At 45.7% G+C, this 27,594-nt stretch overlaps 1 protein-coding gene across 3 annotated transcripts in view; it reads left to right on the top strand.

Moving 5' to 3' along the window:
* The window catches only part of LOC148009479 (uncharacterized), a 223,115-nt gene that overhangs the window by 126,206 nt on the left and 69,315 nt on the right, over positions 1-27,594 (top strand). For all 3 annotated transcript variants that reach the window (XM_087672326.1, XM_087672327.1, XM_087672328.1), the window contains one exon: positions 12,803-12,997. In XM_087672326.1, coding sequence (XP_087528452.1) covers positions 12,803-12,997 — 195 coding nt within the window. The remainder of the gene's footprint in view (positions 1-12,802; positions 12,998-27,594) is intronic.

The raw sequence follows: 27,594 nt of genomic DNA, 5'->3' as shown, positions 1-27,594 counted from the left end.
CTTTGACACGCGTGGGAGGCTTATGCCTCCTCGAGATGTTTTTTGTTCTCAGCAATAACAGTTCCCTTCTCGTGCTTTGATTGCTAGTTTGCAGAGGGTGGATCTTGTAGAGGTGATCCATAGTGAGATCAAGAGATTTCAAGCAGCTAAAGCTATTGATGTTAAAGGGAAAGGGAAAATGGTGATTCAGTACTCTTCTCTTTTGTGGTTTATCATGAGACTAGCTTTGACGAATGTCAAAGGCATTTCTTCGGGCAATAAGCAATATCAGTTGTGGAAAGTTGTGTTAGTTGGAAATTGGGATGCTTTTTATGCTATGGAGCACAAACAACATGCTTTGGTAGGATCCTCTTATGTCAACAAGGATTATACAAATTTTTTTAGTGGTCGGGGGCTCCACATAATCTGGAGTTATGTTGGCCGTTAGATTGTCCTTGTAACAATCCTTGGTTTCTCAAGACCCTCGCATCAGATTGCTGATGTTGGAAATCCTATATGAGGGAGAGGTTTTGTGGTTGGTGGGCATGTATATTCCTTCTACTGCTCGGAAACGCTGTAAGCTTTGGGATGAATTGCTTTGTGGCTGGTGGGCATGTATATTCCTTCTACTGCTCGGAAACGTTGTCAGCTTTGGGATGACTTGCATTTCCTTGCCATGGCTCGTCAAGGTTTTGTTATGGGAGATTTTAATGCATTTGCTTCTGCGGATCAGGCGACTTCACTGCACTCTGTCATGGGTGGTCCTGAGCGGCAGGCTTGGGACGCCGTGGCAGCTGTGTCTTTGAAATAGGACATGCGGTCCTAGATGCATCCTTCATAGTTTGGATATATTTATCGTTCTCTTTAGCATCCAAACACCTGGGCCAGACTTGATAGGATCTACATTTGTTAGAGTGATTCTCTTCTTCGAGCAGTCATTGATATGTGGGTGGAGCGACATCATGTCTTATTAGATCACTATCCTTTGGTTTCAGATTTGACCGAGAGGCTTGTTCATGCCTTTAAAGCTCGCCTTGCTCAGTTGTCTCTACGTTTCAACCAATCTTTTTTGCTGCAAAATCAGTTTTTAGAATATATTCGGCAATTGATTGCTTCTTTTAGCTGGAGGGATGGAAGCATGGGCTGTTTTTAGGGATAATGCACAAGCGTTGTGCGGGCAATATGGTATTCAGCATGCTTCCTCTTTACGAGCTGAATTGCAACATGCGCAATTTTTGTTGGCCCACTCGTCGTCTTTGTATTAGTCAGGGGATACTACCGATGACTTGCTTATATGCATTGAATGGTTGAAACATAGAGTTCAATCTCTTTAAGAGGTGGAATATGCTAAATACAAATTGCTGGCCGGAGCGGAAGCTTTGCATGATAATAACTATCAATCTCATCAATTTTTTGCTTGTTTACGCCATAAATACACTTGGGAAAATATTGTGCGTTTGTTGGATGAGCAAGGTGTTATGGTGATTGATCCAGCTTCCATCATTTGAATGTGTGTTGACTTTAATAAGTCTTTGTTGGGTCCACAGGAGATTCTTTTTGATGATGTTCACTCTCGGCGTCTATATAGTTGTGATTTGGTTAGTAATCAGGTTAAGCCAAAATGGGTTGATTTGATGGAGGCTGATATCTGCGTAGGAAAAACCGTAGCTGGATGGGCTTCCTAATGAGCTATTTTCAGTCCATGTTGAGTAGCTTAAGGACCCATTAACTCGCCTATGTTAGCTAGTCCGGAATTCTGGTAGGATGCATTTAGATTGGAAGATTGCTGTGATTCGGTTGTTGCCTAAGGTTCCTTCTCCGACTTCTTTGAAACAATGGAGACCCATTTTTGTTATGGGTTCTTGGTATAAAATCTTTTAAAAAATCATTGCCAATAGATTGTTGAAAGTATTCTCGCACTTGGTTCATCCATCTCAATATGGTTTCATTAAGGGATGGAATATAATGCATATTTTTGTGAATGTTCAACTGGGGATTGATTATGCCAAAGCCTCAGGCGAGCAGGTTGTGATACTTCAGCTTGATCTTGAAAAGGTTTTGATGATGTCAACCGGTCTTTCTTGTAGCATGTGATGTCTATTGTGGGATTTAGTCCTTGCATGACCTCTCTTGTTGATATCATTAGTTAGGGTTCTTCGGCAAGGCTGCCCTCTCAGGAAGTCTAAGGTTTCTTATCAGGGTAAAGTGTTTATATAGAGGTTGCTTATTGGGGGTCTTCCAATTGGGGATGTGTTCCGTGCTTGCAAGATCTCCTGTGCTGGCTGTGTATTTTGCACTACATGCGATGAGACATTGCGTCATGTCTTCGTCTCTTGCTCTGTTGCTCGATAGATTTGGAGTTTTGCTTCTTGTGTGTGGTCTTCAGCTACTTAGTAGTGGATTTCAGCTCATTCGTGGATTATGGGAAGGATGCCTTCTATGTCTGCCTTGCAATGAGATTATTATTGCCTTTTCCATTTCCTTTGATGGACAGCACTGTGGCGTATTTGGCGTACTTGGAATGCCTTTTTTTTGGATTCTGCGTCAGGCATCCATGGTCATGTGGCCTGTATTCGTGGTTTACTATTATGGTAGATCTCTATAGTTTCAGCTGATCTGGTTCTTTCTGACGTTGCTGCTCCTTGGGTGGATATTGTTCGCTCCACTCCAGCGGTCCTTTTTGTGTGATATTTGTGTGTTAGGCTTTCAGCTTGATTTGTGGCTGTTGTATTTTCTTAGCTGACATGATGGTCTTATGTATTATTGCTACTTCATTCAATTATCTTCATGGAGAGAGAGAGAGAGAGAGAGAGAGAGAGAGAGAGAGAGAGAGAGAGAGAGAGAGAGAGAGAGAGAGAGAGAGAGAGAGAGAGAGAGAGAGAGAGAGAGAGAGAGAGAGAGAGAGAGAGAGAGAGAGAGAGAGAGAGAGAGAGAGAGAGAGAGAGAGAGAGAGAGAGAGAGAGAGAGAGAGAGAGAGAGAGAGAGAGAGCGCCATGGAGATCGCGTCGCCTGTGCCTGTCGCGCCGCCATAGCCCGTCCACGTCGTCGCCTGCAGCCGCTGTTTCGCCGTCGTTCGTCGCCTGCCCCTGCAGTTCCGTCGCCTGTCGCCCGCGGCTGCAGTCCTGTCGCCTGTCGCCCGCGGCTGCTGTTCCGTCGACCGCCGCCCGTCGCCAGCCCCTGTTGTTCCGTCGCCCGCGGTTGCCCTTGCCGCCTTGTTCCGTAGCTCCCTTGCTCCGTCGGGCGCGACTGAGCCCCCCGCCCCGCTGCTGGCCAGCCCAACGTCAGCGGCCCCTGCCCTGCTGTCGTCTGCCTGAGTGGCGGGCTCTGCACCAGCCCTTTGCTCGTTTGCCCTCTGTGTTTAGGGTTTCTGCTGGCGAGGCCCCTGCCATGTGCCCCCGATTATCCCGCGCTGCCGTCGACTGCCAGATCCGTGTTCCACCCTTAGGCCCTTGCACGGTTAGGGTTGCGCCTTGCCCCACGTGTTCTTGGGACAGGCCTCGACTCAGGCTGACAGGTAAAGCTCCGGTTTCATTGGCTGTGTTTGTGGAATCTGTCCTTGGACAGCGCCGCTGTACAGGAAAGAAAGAGAGCAAGAGCGAGAGAGAGAGCGCGAACGAGACGACAGCAGTATGGCTGGCCTGGATATGGATTTTCTCGACCAGACGGTGGCAGCCCTTGGCCCTGATTCCGATGCAGAGGAGACAGAGGATATGGTGCCATGCACGGAGGAGCTGCCTCCGGGTTCTGATCTGCCAGGCGCTGAACTGCCGCCTGCTGGCAAACGCTCCAAGCACACTTCTGATGAGCCAATGGGTCCTCAGGAACGTTCCTATGCGCAAGTGGCCTCTGATCCTGTGGATTCGCAGGAAATCGACTGGGAGCATTTGCTAGACTTTGCCAATACCCTGCTTGGCGATTATGTCCAGCATAATACTGAATCTTTTTTTGAAGCGGGAACGGATGATGTGCTGGAAGCTACGGTGGACCCTAAATCAGTCTTGAGATCTTTCTCGGTGTTTTATGATCGTGCAGTTATCCTTTTCTTCACTGGCAGGATCCCGGTGCTGTCACATATTCGCCAGTGGATGCACCATTTATTGCAGGGGGAATGTGTTGAGGAGATCTTCCTTGGACCCCGCGGCTTTTATGAGGTGTTGTTGAAATCAGAACTGCATCGAGCTGAGCTCTTGTCCAAGTTGCCACTATTCTTTGATCGCCGCCTGGTTCATGTTGTACCATGGCGTCCCATGGCTGACTTCCAGCGTCTGCTTCAACGAGAATGCCCGGTGTGGGTGGAGGTGGAAAATTGTCCGGCGGTCTATTGGCCAATGTTGAAGGACGCCATGGCGGTTGTGGGCACGGTGCTGGTCCCCCCAAGCCTCAGGGCAATGAACCGGAATCGTTTATGCATGTTATGGGACACGGCCAGGAAAAGGCCCGCCTGGCTTCGCCTCAGTTGTTCAGGCATGCACCCTCTGCATTTTCGCTTGAAATGGGGCAACTTTGCGGGGCACTGCTTTTCATGTGGGAAATTGGGACATTTCATGGCTGAATGCCCGGAAAGGCAACCGTCTGTGGAGGATGCACAGGTTATGCTGCCCAAGGACGACATGGTGCTTGATGCTCCGCCCCAGGAAGTCATGGATAAAGGCAAACAACAGGTCCTGGGTTTGGATTCCCGTCGCATGGACTGGATTGAGGCACGTCCCAAAAAAGGTAAAAAGTTGGATGCCGGCCTGGCAGATCCTGGGCCTCCTGTTTCCCACGACTCCGTGCGCACGTATACGCGCAGAAAAGAAATGGTCACTTCACAGCAGGCTTCGCGCACTACGGCCCCGTCGGCCCCCCGTAATCAGGCTCCAAGGAAAGTCTATACTGATGGTCCCAAAGGCCCTCCTGCTAAGCTGGCTTTTGATACCAAAGGTAATGTGATTACTCCCTAGGATCGGCGTTATCCCCGCCCCACTCCCAAGGCAGTGGATTTACCCTCTACCTCTAAAGCAGGTCGCCAGAATTCCTTTGCAGTATTGGCTGATTTTCTGGATGAGGGCGTCCTGGATGCTCTCGCGGAAAAGGTGAAATCGAGGCAACAGGTGCCTCGTTCCTGACTTTCTTTTTTGAAGAGATATGAAGCTAGCCACATGGAATGTGCGAGGCATTTGCTCTCGCCATAAGCAACAGGCCATGTGGACCGTCTTGCATGAAAATCGGTGGGATGTATTGTGTGCAGTTGAGCACAAAAGTCACGGTGAAGCAGGGAAAGTTGTGGACTGTCATGGATTCCGTCTGTTTTATGCAGGCACCCATGCTACGCACTATTCGGGCGTGCTGATGATTGTCCATGAGAAATATCAGCCTGTCCTTATTAAAAATGATGTGCAGGGCCGCTTTCTGGTTATCGAAGTCTTATTTGAAGGCGAGATTTTATGGTTACTGGGCCTCTATGCGCCGAATGATCCCGCATCCCGACGGGATCTTTGGTCCACTTTGCAGGCCTCCATGTCACGTGGCCGAAGGGGGCTTTTGATGGGAGATTTCAATATGTGTATTCACTCTTCTCAGTCCACTTCAGCGCATTCGGTCATGGATGCGCCGGAAATCCGGGTGTGGAATTCCTTTGCTTTGCATGTTCTTAAGCAGGATCTTTGGTCCTGGCTTCACCCTTCCTTTGCGGGGTTTACTTTTCATTCTGCACAATATGCAACTACTTGGTCGCGGCTGGACAGAATGTATATCATGCAGGGGGACGATTTTCTTCCCGAGATGCTGGAAATGAAGGTCTTGCAGCAGTATGCGTTGTCGGATCATTTCCCCCTTCAGCTGGAGATGCGGACACAATCTATTGCACCTTTTATGCAGTTGCTGGATAGGCTCCCGTTACGTTTCAACTTCTCTTATTTAAAGCATCCCATATTTCAGGGCTATATGCAGCAATTGATCGACAGGTTCTTATTGGACTTCGCCTCTGAGGGCTTGCCTTCATTTGCACGGTTGCTCTCTAATGTACGGCGTCTTGCTCGGCAGTATGGGATCCACCATGCATCGCTTTGTCGCCGTCGTCGATCTGCAGCAGAGGAGCTACTGGCTTTGGTCCGCTCCTTGCTCCTGGATTCCCCAGATGATGATTTTCTGCTGTCATTGGAGAGGCGTTTGGCCCATCTTCTTCAAGTATTTCAGTTAAAATCTTATCAGCAGGCCAAGCTGCATACCTTGACTGACACATTGCAAGATAGTGCCTGCCAGTCTCATAAGTTCTTTCGCGCCCTGCATGCGTCTCCGGCTCGTGACAATATGACCAGACTCCAGGATCCGGAGGGTCGCATGGTCACTGATCCGCAGACCATTGTCAATATGTGCAGAAATCATTTTATGGATCTCCTTGGTTCTTCTCCCTCCCCTTCTACCCAGGTTACGCATGCCCGCGCGGTCTTCTATCATTTGGTCCGTCAGCAGGTTCCATTGGATATGCAAGCCACTTTGGAGGCGGATATTTGCGAGGAGGAGGTCATGGATGTTTTGTTGCACCTGCCGACGGATAAAAGTCCTGGCTGGGATGGTCTCACTAATGAATTCTTTCAGAGCTCAGCCACTCAGTTGGTGAAGCCATTGGTGGTCTTGGTTCAGCAGGTTTGGGAAACGGGGGTTATGCCCTCCTCATGGAAAGAAGGCCTTATCAAACTGATTCCAAAGGTCCCTTCACCGTCAAAGCTGCAACACTGGAGACCAATCTCTTTGATGGGCTCCATGTACAAAATCTACTCCAAAGTGCTGGCGAATCGGCTTCACAAGCACCTTCCCGCTATTGTGCATCCTCTCCAATATGGTTTTATTAAGGGCCGCAACATTCTGCATAATATCTTAAATGTGCAAATGGCTATTGACTATGCGCGACACTCCGGTCAGGAAGTGGTATTGATTCAATTGGACTTGGAAAAGGCGTTTGATTATGTGGACTGGTCTTTCATTGCAGATCTCATGTCTGCTATGGGCTTTGGCACCCGAATGTCCCGATTGATCTACACCATCAGTGTTGCGGCTTCATCCAGAGTTATGCTCAATGGTGGGGTTACTGAGCCCTTTGTCCTTGCACGCTCAGTCAGACAGGGTTGTCCTCTGAGTCCGCTCTTTTTTGCCCTGGCGACGCACCCGGTCCTTTCAATGTTATCCTCCATGGCAGATTCGGCTCAGCTGGCAGGGCTGTCTCTTCCTTTGGGCCACCACTTCATTAGCCAATCTTTGGCTGATGACACCTTTATGATTTTGCAGGCGGACAGGGACAACATTCACAAGGCATTAGATGTGTGGACGCGTTTTGGTCAAGCCTCTGGACTTCGCATTAATGCCTTTAAGTCCGCCATTCTCAGTTGCACGGAACCTGATTTACAGTCATTAGGCTGGCAAGGCCAGGTGGTTTCCCGTGGCTCTATTGTCAGACATCTTGGATACCCAGTGGGGGTGGATGTACGGCCAAAGGACCTGCTGGACTGGATTTCACAAAAACTGGCGGCAAAGTTTATGTATTGGAAGTCGCAAGCGTGGCCTTTCCATGTCCGCCTCAAAGTGGCTCAGTCAATTATGCTCCCAATGCTATCGTATTTCTTGCCATTGTTGCCCTGGACGCCTTCTACTTTGAAGCCTCTCACTCACCCCATCCGTTTCATGCTATGGAAGAAGGATTCTCTGCAGGCAGGCATTTCTTGGATTTCATGGTCGCATACTTGTACCCCTAAGCGCATGGGTGGTGGAGCTCTTTTGGATGCAGAACATCATATGCTGGCTCTCCGTTGGTCCCTTTTTCGGGCCATGTGTGTGGATCATCACCCGTGGACTATCATAGCCCGTTATTTCCTTGAGGACGGCGGGCTCCGCCATGGTAACACCCGGCTTCGGGCCTCCTGGTGGCATGTCCTTAATGCTGATTCCCGTTTTTCCAGCTCCTCTTCCCCTTTGTTACAGCACTTGGTCGACTCTTGGAAAGTGGTGCTTAAAAAGGCCCGGTGGCACCCGGTAGGGGACCGCTTGCAGACTAACTCCTTTCAGCTAGAATTGTTGGCAGTATCGAGACTCCTTTCATGGGAAGACAAACATCAGCTCAGACTGCGATTTAACCGCATGGCCCGTTTAGGTGTGTCGTCGGTTGCGGATGCTACCCTTGCCACGCGCAATGTCCTCATATCCTTTCGGACTTCTAGGCGACTTTTCAAGATCCCGCGCGGATACCGTGATTTATGGGGAAAGATGTCGGCGGAGCTTCAGGGCAGGCAACCCTTTCCTGCCCTGGCTGTGGATCGCCCTTGGCAGGACTGGGACCTTGTAGGCCGATTGAGTCTGGAAAAGGCCTCTACTAATCAGGTCTACCATCTTCTTATTCAGGATCGCCAATGGCTGGGTGACAAAGCTAATACTGTTTGGGGACTGCGGAAATCGCTGACATGGTGGCAGACTACGCTGATGGAGGGCTGGCTGAATAAGGCACCTTTCAAATGCAAGGTCTTTCTTTGGCGGGTAATGATTGGTGGTCTTCCTCTTGCCTCGGCCCTTGCCAAGAGTCGCATCTCCAATGGCACTTGCTTCTTCTGTACCACAACGGCGGAATCAGCTCGTCATCGTTTTCTTTCTTGCCCGCTCGCCAAGAATATCTGGTTACTCGTCGCACATGTGGCGCACTGTGGTGGGCTCCTCGCTAACTCCTTTCGACTGGGTTTTTGGGCGCCCGAAGTATCCCACACTGCCAGAGTTGCATATGAAGATACTATTTCACTTCTTCAGATACTGGGGATGCTGGCACATTTGGACCACGCGCAATGCTTTTCTCTTTGATTCGGCCTCTAATGTACCGCGCCATGTTGCCAGGCTTAAAGGCCTCTTGCACTGGCAGTTAGATCTCATCCGACATGCTGACTTGCTCCCTCGGGAGGATTTGCTTCCTTGGCATATGGCAATTGCCTCTGGGTCGTTGCCATGATTCGTGTAACTTTTTAGTACACTACTACTGGGATTTTCCCCACGTTGGCCTAGGGCCCTCGTGCCTTTTGTAATCAGAAAGAGAGAGAGCGAGAGAACTTCTTCTCCTGATGGCTTAGTGTCATCAACTATCTTGTAATCAAGTCATCTTGTATTTTTCGTAATTAATACAATTACCTTTTACGAAAAAAAGAGAGAGAGAGAGAGAGAGAGAGAGAGAGAGAGAGAGAGAGAGAGAGAGAGAGATGCTGAGGCTGAAAATGGCCTAACAATGGTAATTGTCATTGGATTTCAAAATGTGATGTGCTAAATGATAATCAATGATATATAGTGTAGAGCAAAGTGTACACTGATGTACAATACAACACCCATATAGGAACACCAAAGAAGAAGGGGGTTAGTGGTGGGTGGAGCCCTGCATGACTCTATGTGTCATTGAGTAATGGTACAATGACACCATGGGGTGGCATCTTGCCTAGCTCCATGTGGTTAGGATCTGTGGGTCTAGTATGTCCGACATCCTTGATGAAAGAGTTTATGGGTAGCTTTGGGCTGCACCTTCAGCTCGGTCATGTGCTGCTTGTGTTGTTGGCAGATCTCCATCATCTCTCTATGTTGTACTCTGTGTATGGTACCCTTGCACCCTCTATCAACATGCAACTCCGATCTTTGCTCTTTGGATTGCCACCCCTCTTTGTGTAGGTGTAGTGTGTGTGGTCAAATTTGTGAGTGTGATTGTCTGCCCCCTCTTTGCAGGGTACTTGACTAGAGTAATGTTGTGTGGAGCCTTGGGATCTCAAGTAGGAACTAGCCCAAGCTTTGTTGGTTAGGGAACTCCAGGATTGGTCTTAGGGAGATGTCACCTCTGAATAGTCTGGGTTATCTCACTCAAACTACACGATAGGCCCTACATTTGCAGATGTAATGCTCCTCTCTCCATCTCCCAACACAATTTGCAAATCCTCCTTGCTCCGGAAAAAGAGAGAGAGAGACAAAGTTTCATGTGAATGGGTGAAACAAGCTTAGAGTAATTAGTTGGGGAAAGCATCTTCGGTAATAGGGGTTAAGAGGGATGCTTGTGAGGGTCTAGACCCTCAACAACGTATTCCCTCTTTAGCTCCAAATGTGACACAAACTTTTCTTCAGGAAGGAAAGGGTCTTTATTCAACAGAACACCAAAGGGATTTCACTCAAGGCAATAGCAATGCAGGAGAGGTTTTTTCTTTTTTGGGTGGGGCAACCAAAAGGGAATTTCTTTTGCCCCAACCTGAAACATGTTTCTCCAAAATGGAAATGGCCAGAAACGTCATCCTCAATTATCGGCTGATTTTAAATGTTTTTCTTTGACTTGTCCAACTTTCCTGTTAGGAGACTTAAATACGGGTGAATATCTAGCTCATGCTACATTGCTTCATTTGTAATGGATGACCCAGAGTGGCAAGCATGGGATGTAATGAATGGCGCGGAGTGCTTCATTTGTAATGGATGGCCCAGAGTGCCAAGCATGGGATGCATGGGAAGAGTTATGTTTGAAACAAAACAATTGGTCTTGGTTGCAACCCTTAGAGTTAGTTTGGTATGCTTCTCATTCTCAATCACCTAGAGGTACTTGGGCTTCTTTGGATAGGATTTATGTATATCAGAATGAAATTTTATTACCAGAAGTTGTGAATATATGGGTGGAAATAGGCTGGCGAGATTTGGAGGAGAGGCCATAGGATGGTGTTTAATGGCGTTGTAGACGTGGGGACAGTTGCTTACATCATGGATAGAGGCCCAACTTGCAGATATGAGGATGTAATTAGGCATGCCTTTTTTGTGCTACTACTAGGATGCTCTTAGCGCATGTCTTCTTATAGCTTCTTAGAAGATGGCATCAGGAGACATGCTGCAGGGGCCATTCAAGGGAGTAATACACCTCATTCCCATAAGATCTTGTGGAGGTAATTTATCTTAGATTGTCCCTTTAATGCCAGATATTGTTTAGTGTTCATCCCACTTAGATAGGCTTTGTGCAAGAGCACATCATCCTGGACAGCATCTTTACCTTTTGGGAGTCCAGAACTCTTTCCAGTTCTAGGAGCCAGGACCTGATTGTACTGGTTCTTGATTTTGACAAGGCTTATGATAGCATTGATTTGAGAATTTCTGGAGTGCACCATATTGAGGATGGGAATCTTAGATTAGAGGGTTAAGGCATTGCAGCTTTGTATGTCACATCAAGTTCTAGTTAGTGGAGCTAGAAGGGAGAGATTCAACATTCAGAGATTAATGAGTCATGGCTGTCCTTTTGCCCCCTTCCTCTTCCTTTTGTGCCAGGGGCCATGAGTTCTTAGACACATCCACAGGCGTTGAGGGAATTAGTTTGCCCATTCCAAATCTCAATGAGATTGTAGATGTGGATTCATAGATGACACAATGGTGTACTTGATGTGGATGACAGCAACTGCAGCATGCAGATCCTTGATGGCAGTATTCGAGATCTTTCGTGGAGCTTTAGGAGCTCGCAACAATTGCCCGCTGTGAAAGAATCTATTGCTATTGAGATTAGAGACCATCCCAATTTGGGGGACTATGGCGCATTGAGTTTTTTGGTCCACATGCATCTAAGCCTGACTGTTGTGGAAGAGAAGTTGAGATAGCCACTCTTCAACAATCACTTGAGGTCAACCTTTGGCCATACATCGGGGTAGGCGAGTCACCGCCCTTGACAGAGGTTTTCCACATAGGTTGTTAGAATAGGTGAGTGTTGGTTTTTTTGAATTTGCAAATTGACTATTACATAAAGACTTGAGGACCTTTAGGACCAGGGTAGAGAAAGTTGGCGAGGAAGTGCCTTTGGAGTGGAATTCAGGTACAAACATATAGCAGACCTGGATTGGTCTCTTTTAGAGAGGACATCTTATTTAGGTTGATTGCAACTTGCAGGCAGAGAGTTTCACCTTTACAGTGGATGAGAGGAGATCTAGATAAGGCTAAGTTTATACGCTGTTCTTGTTGGAAGACCATAGTAGTAGCTCATTGTGACAGGAGTTAGTGCATTGATCTCGACTTGGTTACTTTCATGTTGAATGGGTGCATACACAGGAGACCCCCTTAGAGATCATAGTGGGAATTAGGAGAGTGGGATTGGAGGGATCCTTTTCTTGATAAAGCTTGTGATGTTGGATATCATGCCAGCCTGGGAAGGATTATTATTCAGGTGAGCAGGATCAGGATGATATGAGCTGCCGCTAAACATTGCCATACATAGGTTATGTATGACTTTTGAAGGAGGTAACATTGTGCACAACACGACTCTGTAGTCAATCAGTTGCTTGATGTTAAAATCCTCAACACAGTCTTGCATTGGTAGATGAGCCTTTATTTTAGGAAGATTCAGAAACAACAACAGATGGGCTATGCAGGAGAAGAACAAATGGGCTATGCAGGAGAAATTTCGCTTCCTCTGAAGATCAGCACTTGGAATTTCTTCTCCTTGTTAATACTATTGAAAATAGACACCAGAATTTCAAATTAAAATTTCATGAAAATTAACATACCACCTGCAGATCCAAAAAGAGGGTACTAAAACACACAAGAAGCCAGCCTAAAATCAATCCATATACACATCAAATGCATGGACTAGATAAAGTACAAGATAGTGCGTTTTTTTATACCCTATTGGGACTATGGCTACATCATTGTGTTAATTCAGTGGTTGTTATGGAAACACTGTGGGTTTAGTGTTTTGGGTATGAATTGAATATTGTAGCTTTGATTTTAGCTGTTTTCAGTGCTCATACATTATCGATGTTTCAAAATTATTTTGCTTGGAATGTTTGTTAAGTGACTGAATTGATTCTCTGGGTGGATCCAGTGGTGAAAGCATACCAGTACACATCATTGACAAGTGTCATGCTGCTGGATTGTTGGACAATCCCTTGTGTATTACTGCTTACAAGGCTGTTTATCAAGACCAAGTACAAGATCGGGCAGCTTGTTGGAGTGTGCTGCTGTGTATTGGGACTTGTGCTTGTCATTCTATCAGATGTACATGCAAGCGACAGAGCAGGTATCTTTCAATAGGCCAAATGTTTTGGATATGTGTATCTTTTTGAAGTAAGAATGTTTCTTCAAATAAACAACCATGAAAAGAAGGGGGATGAGGTCCTGAAATTGGCATGGTTTGGTAATATCCATAAAGTCCATGGTTTCATAATTTAGTCCATGCATAAAAAGAAGAAGAAGAAGAGAGAGCATTGAGAGATGAGAAGTGCATATGCCAAATTAACAGTCTTTACCAACAATTGTGTCAGGAAATCTGCTTGAATTGTGGAGTCCAATCAGTTTAGTGATTGCGAATTATAACAATTTGAAAGGAGATTTGCAACATGTTCACAAGCTGCTCCACTCTCTACACTTGCAAATTTTTTTTTTAGCAAAAGCTTAACCATTTGTAAAGCTTTCATTGAATGTTTTAGCAATAAAGTTTGGTTTTCCATTCTTACAGGCTTAGTTAAATGCCAAATTTTATGGCACAGAGAGAGAGAGAGAGAGAGAGAGAGAGAGAGAGAGAGAGAGAGAGAGAGAGAGAGAGAGAGAGAGAGAGAGAGAGAGAGAGAGAGAGAGAGAGAGAGAGAGTAGATATGCCGTCTACTTCCAAGTCTGGTCCTCAGAACTCTTTTGCGGTGTTGGCGGATTTCTTGGATGAGGGAGTCCTGGACATTCTCGCCGACAAAGTCAAATCGAGGCAAGCTGTGCCTCGTACCTGATTGTGTTTTGCATACACATGAAAATAGCCACGTGGAATGTGCGAGGAATTTGTTCTCGACACAAGCAACATGCCATGTGGTCTGCATTGTATGAGAATCAGTGGGATGCCCTGTGCGCTGTTGAGCACAAGAGTCACGGTGACGCCGGAAAAGTTGTGGATTGCCATGGCTTTCGTTTGTTCTATGCAGGGACACGGGCCATGCATTATTCGGGGGTGCTTATGATTGTACATGCCAAATATCAGCCTGTTCTTATTAAAAATGATATTCATGGCCGCTTTTTGGTGGTTGAAATTTTATTCGAAGGAGAAATCTTATGGTTACTTGGTCTCTATGCTCCGAATGATTCGTTATCTCGCCGGGAGCTTTGGCAGACTTTGCAGACTTCCTTGGCACTTGGCAGACGGGGCTTCTTCATGGGGGATTTCAATATGTGTGTTGATTCTTCCCAGTCCACATCGGAGCACTCGGTAATGGATGCGCCAGAAAGTCGTATGTGGCAGGAGTTGGCTCTTGCTGTTCTTAAGCAAGATCTTTGGTCCTGGTTACACCCATCTTCTACAGGATTTACTTTCCATTCGGCCTAGTACGCAACAACATGGTCGCGGTTGGACCGTATATATATCATGCACAATGATGATTTTCTGCCTGAGATGCTCGAAATAAAAGTGTTGCGGCAATATGCCTTGTCAGACCATTTCCCTCTGCAGTTCGAGTTGCTTGCACAACCTATTGCACCTTTCAAGCAATTTTTGGGGAGACTCCCTTTGCGTTTCAACTCGTCATACTTGAAGCATGTAATTTTCCAGGGCTATATGCAGCAATTGCTTGACAGATTCTTCTTGGACTTTTCCTCTCAGGGCACTGCGTCCTTTGAAAGATTGCTCTCTAATGTGCAGCGGGTTGCTCGCCAGTATGGGATCTATCATGCCTCTCTTTGTCGGCACCGTCGACAGGCAGCGGAGGACCTGCTGGTTTTGGTTCGCTCCCTGCTGATGGACACTCCGGATGATGCATTTCTGCTTGCACTGGCCATGCGGGTCGCCGATCTTATTAAAGAATTCCAGTTAAAACCGTATCAGCAGGCCAAATTGCAACATCTCACAGAGACTTTGCAATATAGTGCATGTCAGACCCATAAGTTCTTTCGAGCTCTCCATGCCTCTCCTGCTCGAGAGAATATGACCAGACTCAAGGATGCACAAGGCCACCTTATCTTGGACCCACAGACTATTGTGCATATATGCAGGAATTATTTCCGTGACCTTCTCGGTTCCGCTTCTCCACCTTCAGCCCGAATTACTCAGGCCCGTTCGGTTTCTTATGACCTGGTCCGTGATCAGCTACTGCAGGACATGCAAGCTACTATGGAGTCAGATATTGGTGAGGCAGAGGTTATGGACGTATTGTTACACTTGCCCAAAGATAAAAGTCCGGGTCGGGATGGTCTCACCAATGAGTTCTTTGAAGCTTTCGCTACACAATTGGCGAAACCATTGCAGGTTTTGTTCCAGCAGGTGTGGGACACGGGGATCATGCCTCCCTCATGGAAACAAGGACTTATTATACTGCTTCCAAAAGTTCCTTCGCCATCTAAGTTGAGACAGTGGCGCCCAATTTCTTTGATGGGTTCAATATACAAAATCTTCTCCAAAGTAATGGCGAATCGGCTCCATAAGCATCTCCCGGCCATTGTGCACCCTCTACAGTATGGTTTTATTAAGGGCCGAAATATCCTACACAATGTGTTGAATGCTCAACTGGCAATTGATTATGCCAGACATTCCAATCAGGAGGTCGTACTGATTCAACTGGACCTGGAAAAGGCTTTTGACTATCTAGACTGGTCTTTCGTTGCTGAACTTATGTCTGCTATGGGCTTTGGTCCGCGGATGTCTCGTCTCATATACACTATTAGCGCTGCAGCGTCTTCGCGGGTCATGCTGAACGGAGGTGTTACTGAGCCATTTGTCCTTGCCCGCTCTGTCAGACAAGGGTGCCCCTTGAGCCCTCTATTTTTTGCCCTTGCAACACATCCAGTTCTTTCGATGTTATCTCATATGGCAGCCTCTTCTCAGTTGGCTGGACTGTCGCTTCCTACAGGACAGCACTTCATTACCCAATCCCTGGCGGATGATACTTTTATGATTTTGCGTGCGGATAGGGATAACCTTCGAAGAGCATTGGATGTCTGGAGCCTCTTTGGTCAGGCGTCCGGCCTTCGCATCAATGCCCTCAAATCAGCCATTCTCAGCTGTACGGAGTCGGATTTGCAGTCCTTGGATTGGCAGGGTCTGGTTGTTCCTCGTGGCTCCATTGTCAGGCACCTTGGGTATCCTTTGGGCGTTGATGTTCCCCCTAAGCAGCTGCTCCAGTGGATTTCACAGAAAATGGTGGCTAAGTTTATGTATTGGAAATCTCAAGCCTGGCCTTTCCATGTCCGCCTCAAAGTGGCCCAGACTATCATGTTGCCAATGCTCACATATTTCTTGCCATTGTTGCCCTGGACTACTACGACTCTCAATGCTCTTACGCAGTCTATTCGTTTCATGCTATGGAAGAAAGACTCATTGCATGCAGGTATTTCCTGGATCTCGTGGTCGCATGCGTGCACCCCCAAACGCATGGGTGGCGGAGCTATTTTAAATGCCCGAACTCACATGCAGGCACTTCTTTGGTCTCTTTTCCGCACCATGTGCTCGGATCATCATCCGTGGGTCGCTATAGCCTGTTATTTCCTTTAGGGCCATGGGCTTTTGCATGGCAATACCCAAATCCGGAGTTCTTGGTGGCATGTTCTTAATGCTGATTCGCGGTTCTCCAGTTCTTTTTCATCTTTTCTTACTCATTTGGTCTGTTCCTGGCAACACGTCCTTCAAAAGGCTCAGTGGCATCCAACGGAGGATCGCTTGGCAACTAACTCTTTTCAATTGGAATTACTGGCAGTCTCGCGTTTACTTTCGTGGGAAGGTAAACATGAGCTTAGACCACAATTCAACCGGATGGCACGTTTGGGCTTGTCTTCGGTTGCGGATGCCACTCTTGCCAGTCGCAATGTGCTTATATCGTTTCGTACAGCTAGGAGGCTTTTCAGAATCCCTCGTGTATATAGGCCTTTATGGGAACAGCTTTTGACGGTACTCCAGAGCAGACAACCCTTTCCTGCTCTTGCTTCGGAACATCCCTGGCAGGATTGGGACCTACAAGGCCGGCTGAATTTGAGCAAAGCTTCTGCAAACCAAGTCTATCATCTCCTGATTAAGGATCATCAATGACTAGTTCCTAAAGCAAATGCTTTATGGGGATTGCGTAAATCCCGGTCTTGGTGGAAGACAACTGTGATGCAGGGCTGGTTGAACAAGACACGCTTTAAATATAAAGTCTTTCTTTGGAGAGTGATGATTGGGGGTCTTCCGCTTGCTTCGGCTCTTTCTAAGCGACGAATCTCCAATGGCACCTGTTTCTTTTGCACCACTACTATGGAATCCGCCCGCCACCGATTTATTTCTTGCCCTGTCGCAAAGAAAGTCTTGTTACTTTTGTTGGCTGTTTGGCAAGGGGTGGTTGGTATCGCCCTGCGCCCTTTGATTGGGTTTTTGGACAGCCCAAATACCCCACTCCCGCACAGCCACATATGAAGCTCATGTTTCACTTTCTTCGATACTGGGGCTGTTGGCATAATTGGACCATTCGGAATGCTTTTCTGTTTGACTCTGCCTATAATGTTCAGCGGCATATTGTAAGGCTTAAGGGCCTCTTGTATTGGCAGTTAGCTCTTCTCCATCGTTCTGATTTGCTCTCTACGGAGTATTTCCGTCCCTGGCATATGGCAATTTCCTTCGCATCCCTGCCATGACATTGTAACTTGTAGTACTTAGAACCTCTTCACATGATGGCTTGGATTGTCGTCATGTATGTTGTAATCAAGTAATCTTGTATTTTTTTCGTAATTAATATAATTACCTTTTACGAAAAAAAAGAGAGAGAGAGAGAGATTGCCCGTCGCCTTTAATGTTCCGCCTTTAATGTTCAGCGGCATATTGCGCGGCTTAAAGGTCTCTTGTATTGGCAGATAGATCTTCTCCGGCACTCTGACATGCTCCCTCGGGAGGACTTACGTCCCTGGCATATGGCAATTTCCTTTGTGTCTTTGCCATGACTTTGTAACTCTTTGGTTGTCTGGTTCTTGTAGAGAGTCAGTGTGTACACATGATGGGGTAGAGCCAGCGTGTATCTTGTAATCATGCAAACTTGTACCTTTTTTTCGTAATTAATACAATTACCTTTTACGAAAAAAAAAAGATTGCCCGTCGCGCTTCAGACCTGCGTAGGGTTTGTCCTGCACCTCAAGTCGACGTCGAGCTCTGCCTTTGATTTTTCGTTTTGGTCGCCCCGCCGTCCGTTTGCCTGTTCTCCCCGTCGCCTGTTCGCTGGTTCGTCCGTTCGTCTGGTCGCCTGATCGCCCCGTTGGCTGTTCGCCCCGTCACTGGTTCTACCTGTTGCCTGTTTGCCTCTTCGCAGCACCCCCCTCGACGACTGCTTCTGTGCCTTATTGCTTTCGTCAGGCATTCTCTCCCTGGCTGCACGCCTGGCCACTTCGACATGCTCCGCTAGCTGTCCAGGTAACCCGTACGCCCCAGCTGCTGCCCCGCCAGCCATTCGTACTGCGTCTGTGGCCTGTGGGTGCTTGCAAAGTTTATGTTCCTGTGCCGAGAGACAGAGAGCGAGAGACATAATTGGGGAGCACGCGACTGCGACACGGCACAGATCACAGAGCTGACCTGCCCCTGTACAACGAGCGAGAAAGAGAGAGCGAGAGAGCGACAGAGCGAGAGAGAGAGAGGGAAGAGAAACGCATGGCTGGTTTGGATATGGCGTTTATCGACCAAACGGTGGCAGCCCTTGGTCGGGATTCTGATATCGAGGAACCAGAGGATATGGTTCCTTGCACAGAGGAGATGCCTCTTGGTTTTGACTTCCAGCCTGTGGGCAAACGGTCCAAGCATACTTCAAAAGAGACAATGGGTCATCAGGAATGTTCTTGTGCTCAGGTTGCCTCTGATTCTGTGGATTCTCAGGATGTGGACTGGGAGCATATGTTGGAGTTTGCCAACACTCTGCTTGGTGATTATGTCCAACATAATCATGAAGTTTTTTCTGACTCTGGAACTGAAGATGTCCTGGAAGCCATGGTGGACCCGAAAAATGTCTTGCACTCATTTTCGGTGTTTTATGACCGTGCTGTTATACTCTTCTTCATTGGCAGGATCCCAGTGCTTTCTCATATTCGACAGTGGTTGCACAATCTACTACAAGGGGAGTGTGTTGAGGAGATTTTTGTTGGACCCCGAGGCTTCTATGAGGTGTTGTTGAAATCTGAGAAGCATCGTGCTGATCTCCTCTCTAAACTGCCGTTTTTTGATCGCCGTTTGGTCCATGTTGTGCCATGGCGCTCTATGGCCGACTTTCAGCGCTTGCTTTAACGTGAATGCCCGGTATGGGTTGAGGTGGAAAATTGCTCAGCTGTTTATTGGCCACTGTTAAAGGATGCCATGGCCGTTGTGGGAACTGTTCTGGTTCCTCCGAGCCTAAGGGCCATGAATCGTAAGAGTTTATGTATGTTATGGGACACTGCTAGGAAAAGGCCTGCGTGGCTACGTATTAATTGCTGTGGCATGCATCCTTTGCACTTTCGTTTGAAATGGGGCAACTTTGCAAGGCATTGCTTTTCATGTGGAAAATTGGGGCATTTTATGGCCGAATGCCTAGAGAAGCAACCGTCTTCAGATGCTAAGCATGTTGGGCAGCCCATGGAAGATATGGTGCTTGATGCTCCGTCACAGGATGCAACCCAGCCACCTAAAGTTCTGGATAAAGGTAAACAACATGTTTCGGGTTTGGACTCTCGTGGAGATGATTGGGTAGATGTATGTCCCAAAAAAGGTAAAAAGATTGATGCTGGCCTGGCGGATACTGGGCCTACTGCTTCACAAGATTCCATGCGCACGTATATGCGCAGGAAAGAAATGTTGTCTTCAGAGCCCACTGCTCATACTATGGTTTCGTTTGCTCCCCGTAATCAGCCTACTAGGAAAGTTTATACGGACGGTCCAAAGGGTCCATCTGCTAAGTTGGCGTTTGATACTAGAGGTAATGTGATTACCCCATGGGATCGTCGTTATCCCCGTTCCATCCCCAAGACAGTGGATATTCCGTCTACCTCTAAAGCTGTGCCTCGTTCTTGATTTTCTTTTTGAATACACATGAAGATAGCCACGTGGAATGTGCGAGGCATTTGTTCTCGCCATAAGGAACATGCCATGTGGACTGTATTGCATGAGAATTAGTGGGAGGTCTTGTGTGTTGTTGAGCACAAGAGTCACGGAGAAATAGGAAAAGTTGTGGATTGCCATGGGCTTCGCTTGTTTTATGCAGGGACACATGCCATGCATTATTCTGGGATGCTTATGATTGTACATGAGAAATATCAACCTGTTCCTATTAAAAATGATGTACATGGCCGTTTTGTGGTAATTGAAGTTTTATTTGAAGGAGAGATCTTATGGTTGCTGCGCCTCTATACTCCGAATGACCCTTTATCCTGCTGGGATCTTTGGAATACTTTGCAGACCTCCTTGTCACTTAGCAGACGGGGTTTTTTTATGGGGGATTTCAATATGTGTCTTGATTCTTCACAATCCACATCAGAGCATTCGGTGATGGACGCTCCGGAAAGTCGTGTGTGGAATGTGTTTGCTCTTGCGATACTTAAGCAAGATCTCTGGTCTTGGCTGCATCCTTGTTCTACAGGGTTTACTTTCCATTTGACGCAGTAAGTAACTACATGGTCGAGGTTGGACCGCATGTACATCATTCAGGATGATGATTTTCTTCCTGAGATGTTGGAAATGAAAGTGTTGCAGCAATATGCCTTGTCGGACCATTTCCCTCTACAGATTGAGATACTTGCACAACCCATTGCACCTTTTAAGCAATTGCTGGACAGACTCCCTTTGCGTTTCAACTCGTCTTATTTGAAGCATTCAATCTTTCAGGGCTATATGCAGCAATTGATTGATAGATTTCTATTGGACTTCGTCACTGAGGGCAATGCTTCGTTTGAAAGATTGCTCTCTAATGTGCAGCGGGTTGCTCAGCAGTATGGGATTCATCATGCCTCTCTTTGTCGGCAGTGTCGACAAGCAGCGGAGGACTTACTGGCTTTGGTTCGTTCTCTACTAGTGGACACTCCACATGATATATTTTTGCTCTCACTAGTGATGCGTTTGGCTGATCTTATTAAAGAGTTTCAGTTGAAATCCTATCAGCAGGCCAAATTGCAAAATTTGACTGAGAATTTGCAAGATAATGCTTTTCAGACTCATAAGTTCTTTTGCGCTCTACATGCATCTGCCGCTCGAGAAAATATGACTAGACTCCAGGATTCACAAGGCCAAATGGTCACTGATCCTTAGACTATTGTCAATATGTGCAGGAATTATTTTCTAGATCTTCTTGGTTCTTCTCCTTGACCTTCTGACCAGGTTACGCATGCATGTGCAGCCTTCTATGATCTGGTCCGCCATCAAGTTCCACGTGATATGCAAACTACTTTGGAGAGAGATATTTGTGAGGAAGAGGTTATGGATGTTTTGTTACGCCTGCCCAAGGATAAAAGTCCCGGTTGGGATGGTCTCACCAATGAATTTTTTGAGAGTTCTCCTACTCTAAAAACCATTGACGACTATGTTTCAGCAGGTTTGGGAAACGGGATTCATGCCTTTCTCATAGAAAGAAGGTCTTATCAAACTGCTTCCAAAAGTTCTTCGCTGTCAATGTTGGAACATTGGAGACCAATTTCTTTGATGAGTTCGATGTATAAAATCTTTTCCAAAGTGATAAAGAATTGGCTCCACAAGCATCTTCCGGCCATTGTGCATCCTCTTCAATATGGTTTCTTTAAGGGCAGAAACATTCTGCATAATATCTTAAATGTGCAAATGGCTATTGACTATGCAAGACATTCTAACCAGGAAGTGGTATTGATTCAATTGGATTTGGAAAAGGCGTTTGATTATTTAGACTGGTCTTTCATTGCAAAACTTATATCTACTATGGGCTTTGGTACTTGGATGTCTCGCTTGATCTACACCATTAGTGCTGCGGCTTCGTCGCAAGTAATGGTAAATGGTCATGTTACAGAGCCACTACTGTGGAATCGGCGGTTTATTTCTTCTGCACCACTACTGTGGAATCGGCAATTGTTTCTTCTGCACCACTACTGTGGAATCGGCGGTTTATTTCTTGTCCTCTTGCAAAGAATATCTGGTTGCTCTTGTCAGCGGTTTGGCGAGCTGTGGTCGTTTTGTCGCTAAGCCCTTTTGATTGGGTTTTTGTACGGCTAAAATACCCCACACCAGCACAGTTGCATATGAAGATCTTGTTCCACTTTCTTAGATAGTGGGGATGCTTGCACAATTGGACCACTCGGAATGCCTTTCTTTTTGATTCGGTCTCTAATGTTCCGGGACATATTGCGAGGCTTAAAGGTCTCTTGCATTGGTAGATAGATCTCATTCGGCACTCTGACTTGCTCCCTCGGGAGGACTTACTTCCTTGGCATATGGCAATTTCCTCGGCGTCTTTGCCATGACTTTTGTAACTCTTTTGTGGTTTCGTACTGAGATTTTACACAAGATGGCTTAGAGCCATCGTGTATTTAAAATTTACCCTTTTTCGTAATTAATACAATTACCTCTTATGAAAAAAGAGAGAGAGAGAGAGAGAGAGAGAGAGAGAGAGAGAGAGAGAGAGAGAGAGAGAGAGAGAGTTCTTTGGGCAGTAAGCAGTATCGGTTGTGGAAAGTTGTGTTAGTTGGTAATTGGGATGTTTTATGTGTTGTGGAGCACAAACAACATGCTTTGGTAGGATTTTCTTATGTATATAAGGATTATGCAGTTTTTTTTAGTGGTTGGCTTCCATATAAATCAGGAGTTATGTTGGCCGCTGTTAGATCTTATTTGCAACCATCCTCGGTTTCTTAGGACCCTTGCGGCAGATTTTTGATGCTGAAAATAATATATGAGGGAGAGGTTTTGTGGTTGGTGGAGGTATTGCTGCTTCTACTACTCGAGAACGTCGTTAGCTTTGGGATGAGTTGCACTGCCTTTCCATGGCTCATCAAGGTTTTGTTATGGGTGATTTTAATACATGTGTATCTGCGGATCAAGTGACTTCACTGCACTCGGTGATGGATGGTCCTGAGCAGCAGGCTTGGGATGCTTTGGCAGCTGTGTCTTTGAAACAGGACATGCCTGGATGCATCCTTCACAGTCTGGATATATTTATCGTTCTCTTCAGCATCTAAACACCTCGGCTAGACTTCATAGCATCTACATTTGTCAGAGTGATTCTTCCAGCAGTCATTGATATGTGGGTGGAGTGACATCATGTCTTGTCAGATCACTATCCTTTGGTTTCTAATTTGACGCACATGCTTGCTCATGCATTTAAGGCTCTCCTTGCTCGTTTGCCTCTACGTTTCAACCAATCTGTTTTGCTGCAAAATCAGTTTTTGGAATATATTTAGCAATTGATTGCTTCTTTTAGGTCAAGGGTCCTATTTGGAGAGATGGAAGCATGGGCTGTTTTTATGGATAATGCACGAGGGTTGTGCAGATACTATGGTATTCAATATGCTTCTTCTTTTCGAGCTGAATCGCAACATTCACAATCTTTGTTAATTCACACGTTGTCTTTGTATCAATGAGCGGATAGTACTGATGACTTGCTCACATGCATTGAATGGTTTGAATGTGGAGTTCAATCTCTTCAGGAGGAGGAATATCCTAAATACAAATTGCTAGCCCGAGCGGAAGCTTTGCATGATAATAACTATGAATCTCATCATTTTTTTGCTTGTTTACGCCAGAAATATGCTCGAGAAAATATTATACATTTGTTCACTTTGCTCGTTGATACATTTGTGATTTGGTTAGTAATCAGGTTAAGCCTGAATGGGTTGATTTGATGGAGACTGATATCTTAGAGGATAAAGTGGAGGATATGTTGGTCTTTCTTGCAGCAAGTGATGTCTACCATGGGATTTGGTCCTTGCATGATTTCTCTTGTTGATACCATTAGTTAGGGTGCACTGGCTCGTATTGTACATTGTGTACGGATCAGAGATGAAAGCATCTTGTCTCGGTCTCTTCAGCAAGGTTGCCCTCTCAGCTCTTTGTTATTTGCTTTGGTCACTCAACTGGTGCTCTCATTGTTGGATAAGTTGGTTGATCAAGGTGAGATTGTTGGTTCGTCTCTTCGTAGTGGTGCCCAACTTTTGGGTCAATCTTTGGCTAATGATTCCTTTATGGTTCTTAAGGTTGATTTCACTAATGTTAATCAGGAAATGGTCAGGTGGAATCTCTTTGCTTTAGTGTCGGGACTTCATATTAATGCTAAGAAATCTACATTGCTTTCTTGTATGGAGAATGATTTGCAAGCTTTGGGTTGGCATGGAGTTGTGATTTCTAAAGGAGATATTACATGACACTTGGGTTATCTTATTGGCGTGGATATAGCTCCCCATGCCTTACTCGATTGGATGTCATCCCGCATTCATGATCGGTTCAAGTATTGGAAATCTCAAGGTTGGCCTCTTTATGTGAGACTTAAAGTTGCTGAATGCATCATGATAAGTATGATCTCGTTTTCTCTGCCATTCCTTTGTTGGAGTAAGAAATCTCTTTGGAACTGGTTTAGTCTATGCGGTTCATGTTGTCGGAAAAGAAAGGAAATCGTTTGGGGCAGGTGTGGATTTTGTGGCAGCATGTGACTATTCCTAAAAGGATGGGGGGAGTAGATTTATTGGATGTTACTTGCATATGGCTGCTTCGAGACTTGCACTTTTGTGGGCATTGTGTGTAGAGTCATCCCTGGTCAGATATTGCAAAAAATTTTCATAGAAAAAGCGTGCATCTCTCATGGTAGCACAGTTATTCAAGTTTCTTAGTGGCATATGCTTAATTCCTCAAGGCCTGTTATGGTCTCTAGGTCTTTCCTCCTCTCTCATTTGATTGCATCTTGGGCGGAGATGCTATGTTTTGTAGTTTGGCACCTCCTCATTTTCCTAAGGAGGAGAATTCCCTGCAAGGAGGAGTGTTGGCTACCTCTAGGTTGTTGGATTGGCGTGATAAAGACTTGCAGCAAGATAAGTTTAATCGGATGGCTCGTTTGGGGTTGGAGACAATCCATGATGGTGTCATTCCTGGGCAGCCCCGTCTTTATTCTTTCCGGTGTATTCATCAGCACTTTCAGGTGCCTCAAGGGTATCATATTATTTGGTCGTCCATACAAGACATGCTTCAGAAGTTCTCTCCGTTGCTTGCTTTACAGCCATCGTCTCCTTGGCAAGAGTGAATGTTTGTGCTTCTTGATGATTTCGAGAAAAGGTAAGTTAATTAGATCTATCATTAGATGGTCGAGACCAAGAGATGGGTTATTGGAAAGGCTAATAAATAATGGCATATTTGGTATAGTTAAAAGAAGTGGTAGGAAAGATTCCTCCAAGTGTGGAAGTATAAGGCTCCTTATCAAGGTGTAGTGTTCATGTGGAGGTTGCTTATTGGGGTTCTTGCAATTGGGGAGGCATTGCATGCTCGCAAGATCTCCGATGGTCGTTGTGTATTTTGCTCTATATATGATGAGACATTGCCTCATCGCTTTGTCTCTTGCCCTGTTGCTTGACAGATTTGGAGTTTTGTTTCCCGTGTGTGGTCCTTGGCGACTCAGCAGCGGATATCAACTCGTTCGTGGATTATGGGAAGGACGACTTCTATGTCTACTTTGCAATTAGATTATTCCTGCCTCTTCTATTTTCTTAGATGGACAACTTTGTGGCATATTTGGCGTACTTGGAATGCCTTTATTTTTGATTCAGCCTTTGGCATCCATGGTGATGTGGCACGTGTTCATGGTTTAGTGTTATGGAAGATGTCCTGTATGGTTTAAGCTAATCTGGTTCTTCCAAACATTGCTGCCCGCTGGCTCGATATTGTTCCCTTCTCGTTAGGTGTCCTTTCTGTGTGATATTTGTGTGTTAGAGTCTTGGTAGCCTTTCATTTGTGTTTGTTTTTCTTGGGTGACTTGATGGTCTGATGTAAATATTGGTACTTAATTGAGCTGATCTGGTTATTTCTGTCATTACTGCTCCTTGGTTGGATATTCTTCGCTCCACATGAGCTGCCTTGTCTGTGTGATATTTGTGTGTTAGAGTCTTAGTAGCCTTTAATTTGTGTTTGTTTTTCTTAGTTGACTTGATGGTCTGATGTAAATTTTATATATATATATAGATAGATAGATAGATAGAGAGAGAGAGAGAGAGAGAGAGAGAGAGAGAGAGAGAGAGAGAGAGAGAGAGAGAGAGAGAGAGAGAGAGAGAGAGAGAGAGAGAGAGAGAGAGAGAGAGAGAGAGAGAGAGAGAGAGAGAGAGAGAGAACTCCACAAGATCTATTAAGATCTCCCAGTCCTTTCTTCTTTTCCATATGATCACCTCTTGGCAGGTAATGTTACATTGTACAGTTTGGCGCCCTCGGAATTTTTGAAAGGAGGAGAATTCCTTGCTAGGTGAAGTAGTGGCTTCCTCCAGATTGTTGGATTGGCCTGATAAAGATCTGCAGCATGGCAAGTTTAATCGGATGGCTCATTTGAGGTTACAGATAGTCCTAAATGGTGTCATTCATGGGCAGACACGTCTTTATTCCTTAGGATATCATAATATTTAGGTGGCCATACAGGAGAGACTCGGGAGCTACTATCCTTTGCTTGCATTACAGCTTTTGTCTCCCTAGCGTGATTGGATGTTTGTGATTCCTAATGAATTTGAGAAAATGTCAGCTAACCAGATATATCATCAGATGGTGGAGGCCAAGAGATAGGTCACGGATAAGGCTAATAAAGTATGGAATATTCGGGCTAGCAAAAAGAAATGGCAAGATAGATTCATCCAGCTCTGGAAATCTAAGGTTTCGTATCAGGGAAAAGTGTTTATGTGATGGCTACTTATTGAGGCTCTTTCTACTGGGAATGTGTTGTGTGCTGTCATGAGGACATATATTTTTGAAACCTCACTTAAGATGTGGATTAACTTTTAATCACATGATTAAGTAAATGTTGCACATGTGATGTTCAACTGGGATTAGAGTAAATTTACAAGCCTAGGACCTGAGGAAATCACGGGATGTCAAAGGTAAAAGTTGCTTTAAGTTATACCACATAAGTACTTGGTGGTATCTAGTGCCAGTTGTTGGCCTAGGTCATTCATTTGGCCATAAGTGTCAGTTGGTGACACTAGAGAAGTGGCGTTTAATGGTACCTAACGCCAATTTGATGGTCAAAGATGGCGCAGAGACACTCAGGAATGGAAGTTGCCTAGCCAATTTAATTATTGGCCAGTCAGATTATTTTTTTGGGCACCGAAATAATTATTAGATTAATTTTTAGTATTTAAAGAATGAAAATTAATATATAATTATAGCTAATGCTGGAAAAACCATTTGGAAAGGTCGTCACTTGTCAAAAATACCCATGCAAGAGCGGAAAACATCTTTAGAGGCAGGAGAGAGGCATTTTTAGTGGATTCAGGCTGCAAGAGAGAGGGAGGAGATGCTATTGATCTGATTTGCAGCCATGGAGGACCTTCTGAGACAACGAGGGATAGGAGAAGACCAATCAATAGCAGGTGACAGCATCTACAAGTTGTTGAGACAGGGCAACAACAGTAAATGATTGATTTTCTTCAGCTCTTTGCATCTACAAGCTATTGTGGCAAGGCAGCAGCTGCATTTGATTGATTTTCAGTCATTATTCGCGACAAAACTCTGAGTTTTCTCTCTGTACA

Source organism: Lygodium microphyllum, chromosome 30 (assembly GCF_053477565.2).
Source record: "Lygodium microphyllum isolate KBCC chromosome 30, Lygodium_microphyllum_v1.1.10, whole genome shotgun sequence".
Lineage (NCBI taxonomy): Eukaryota > Viridiplantae > Streptophyta > Polypodiopsida > Schizaeales > Lygodiaceae > Lygodium > Lygodium microphyllum.
Note: the sequence above shows the minus strand (reverse complement) of the source record. Positions and strands in the feature narration are given on the sequence as shown.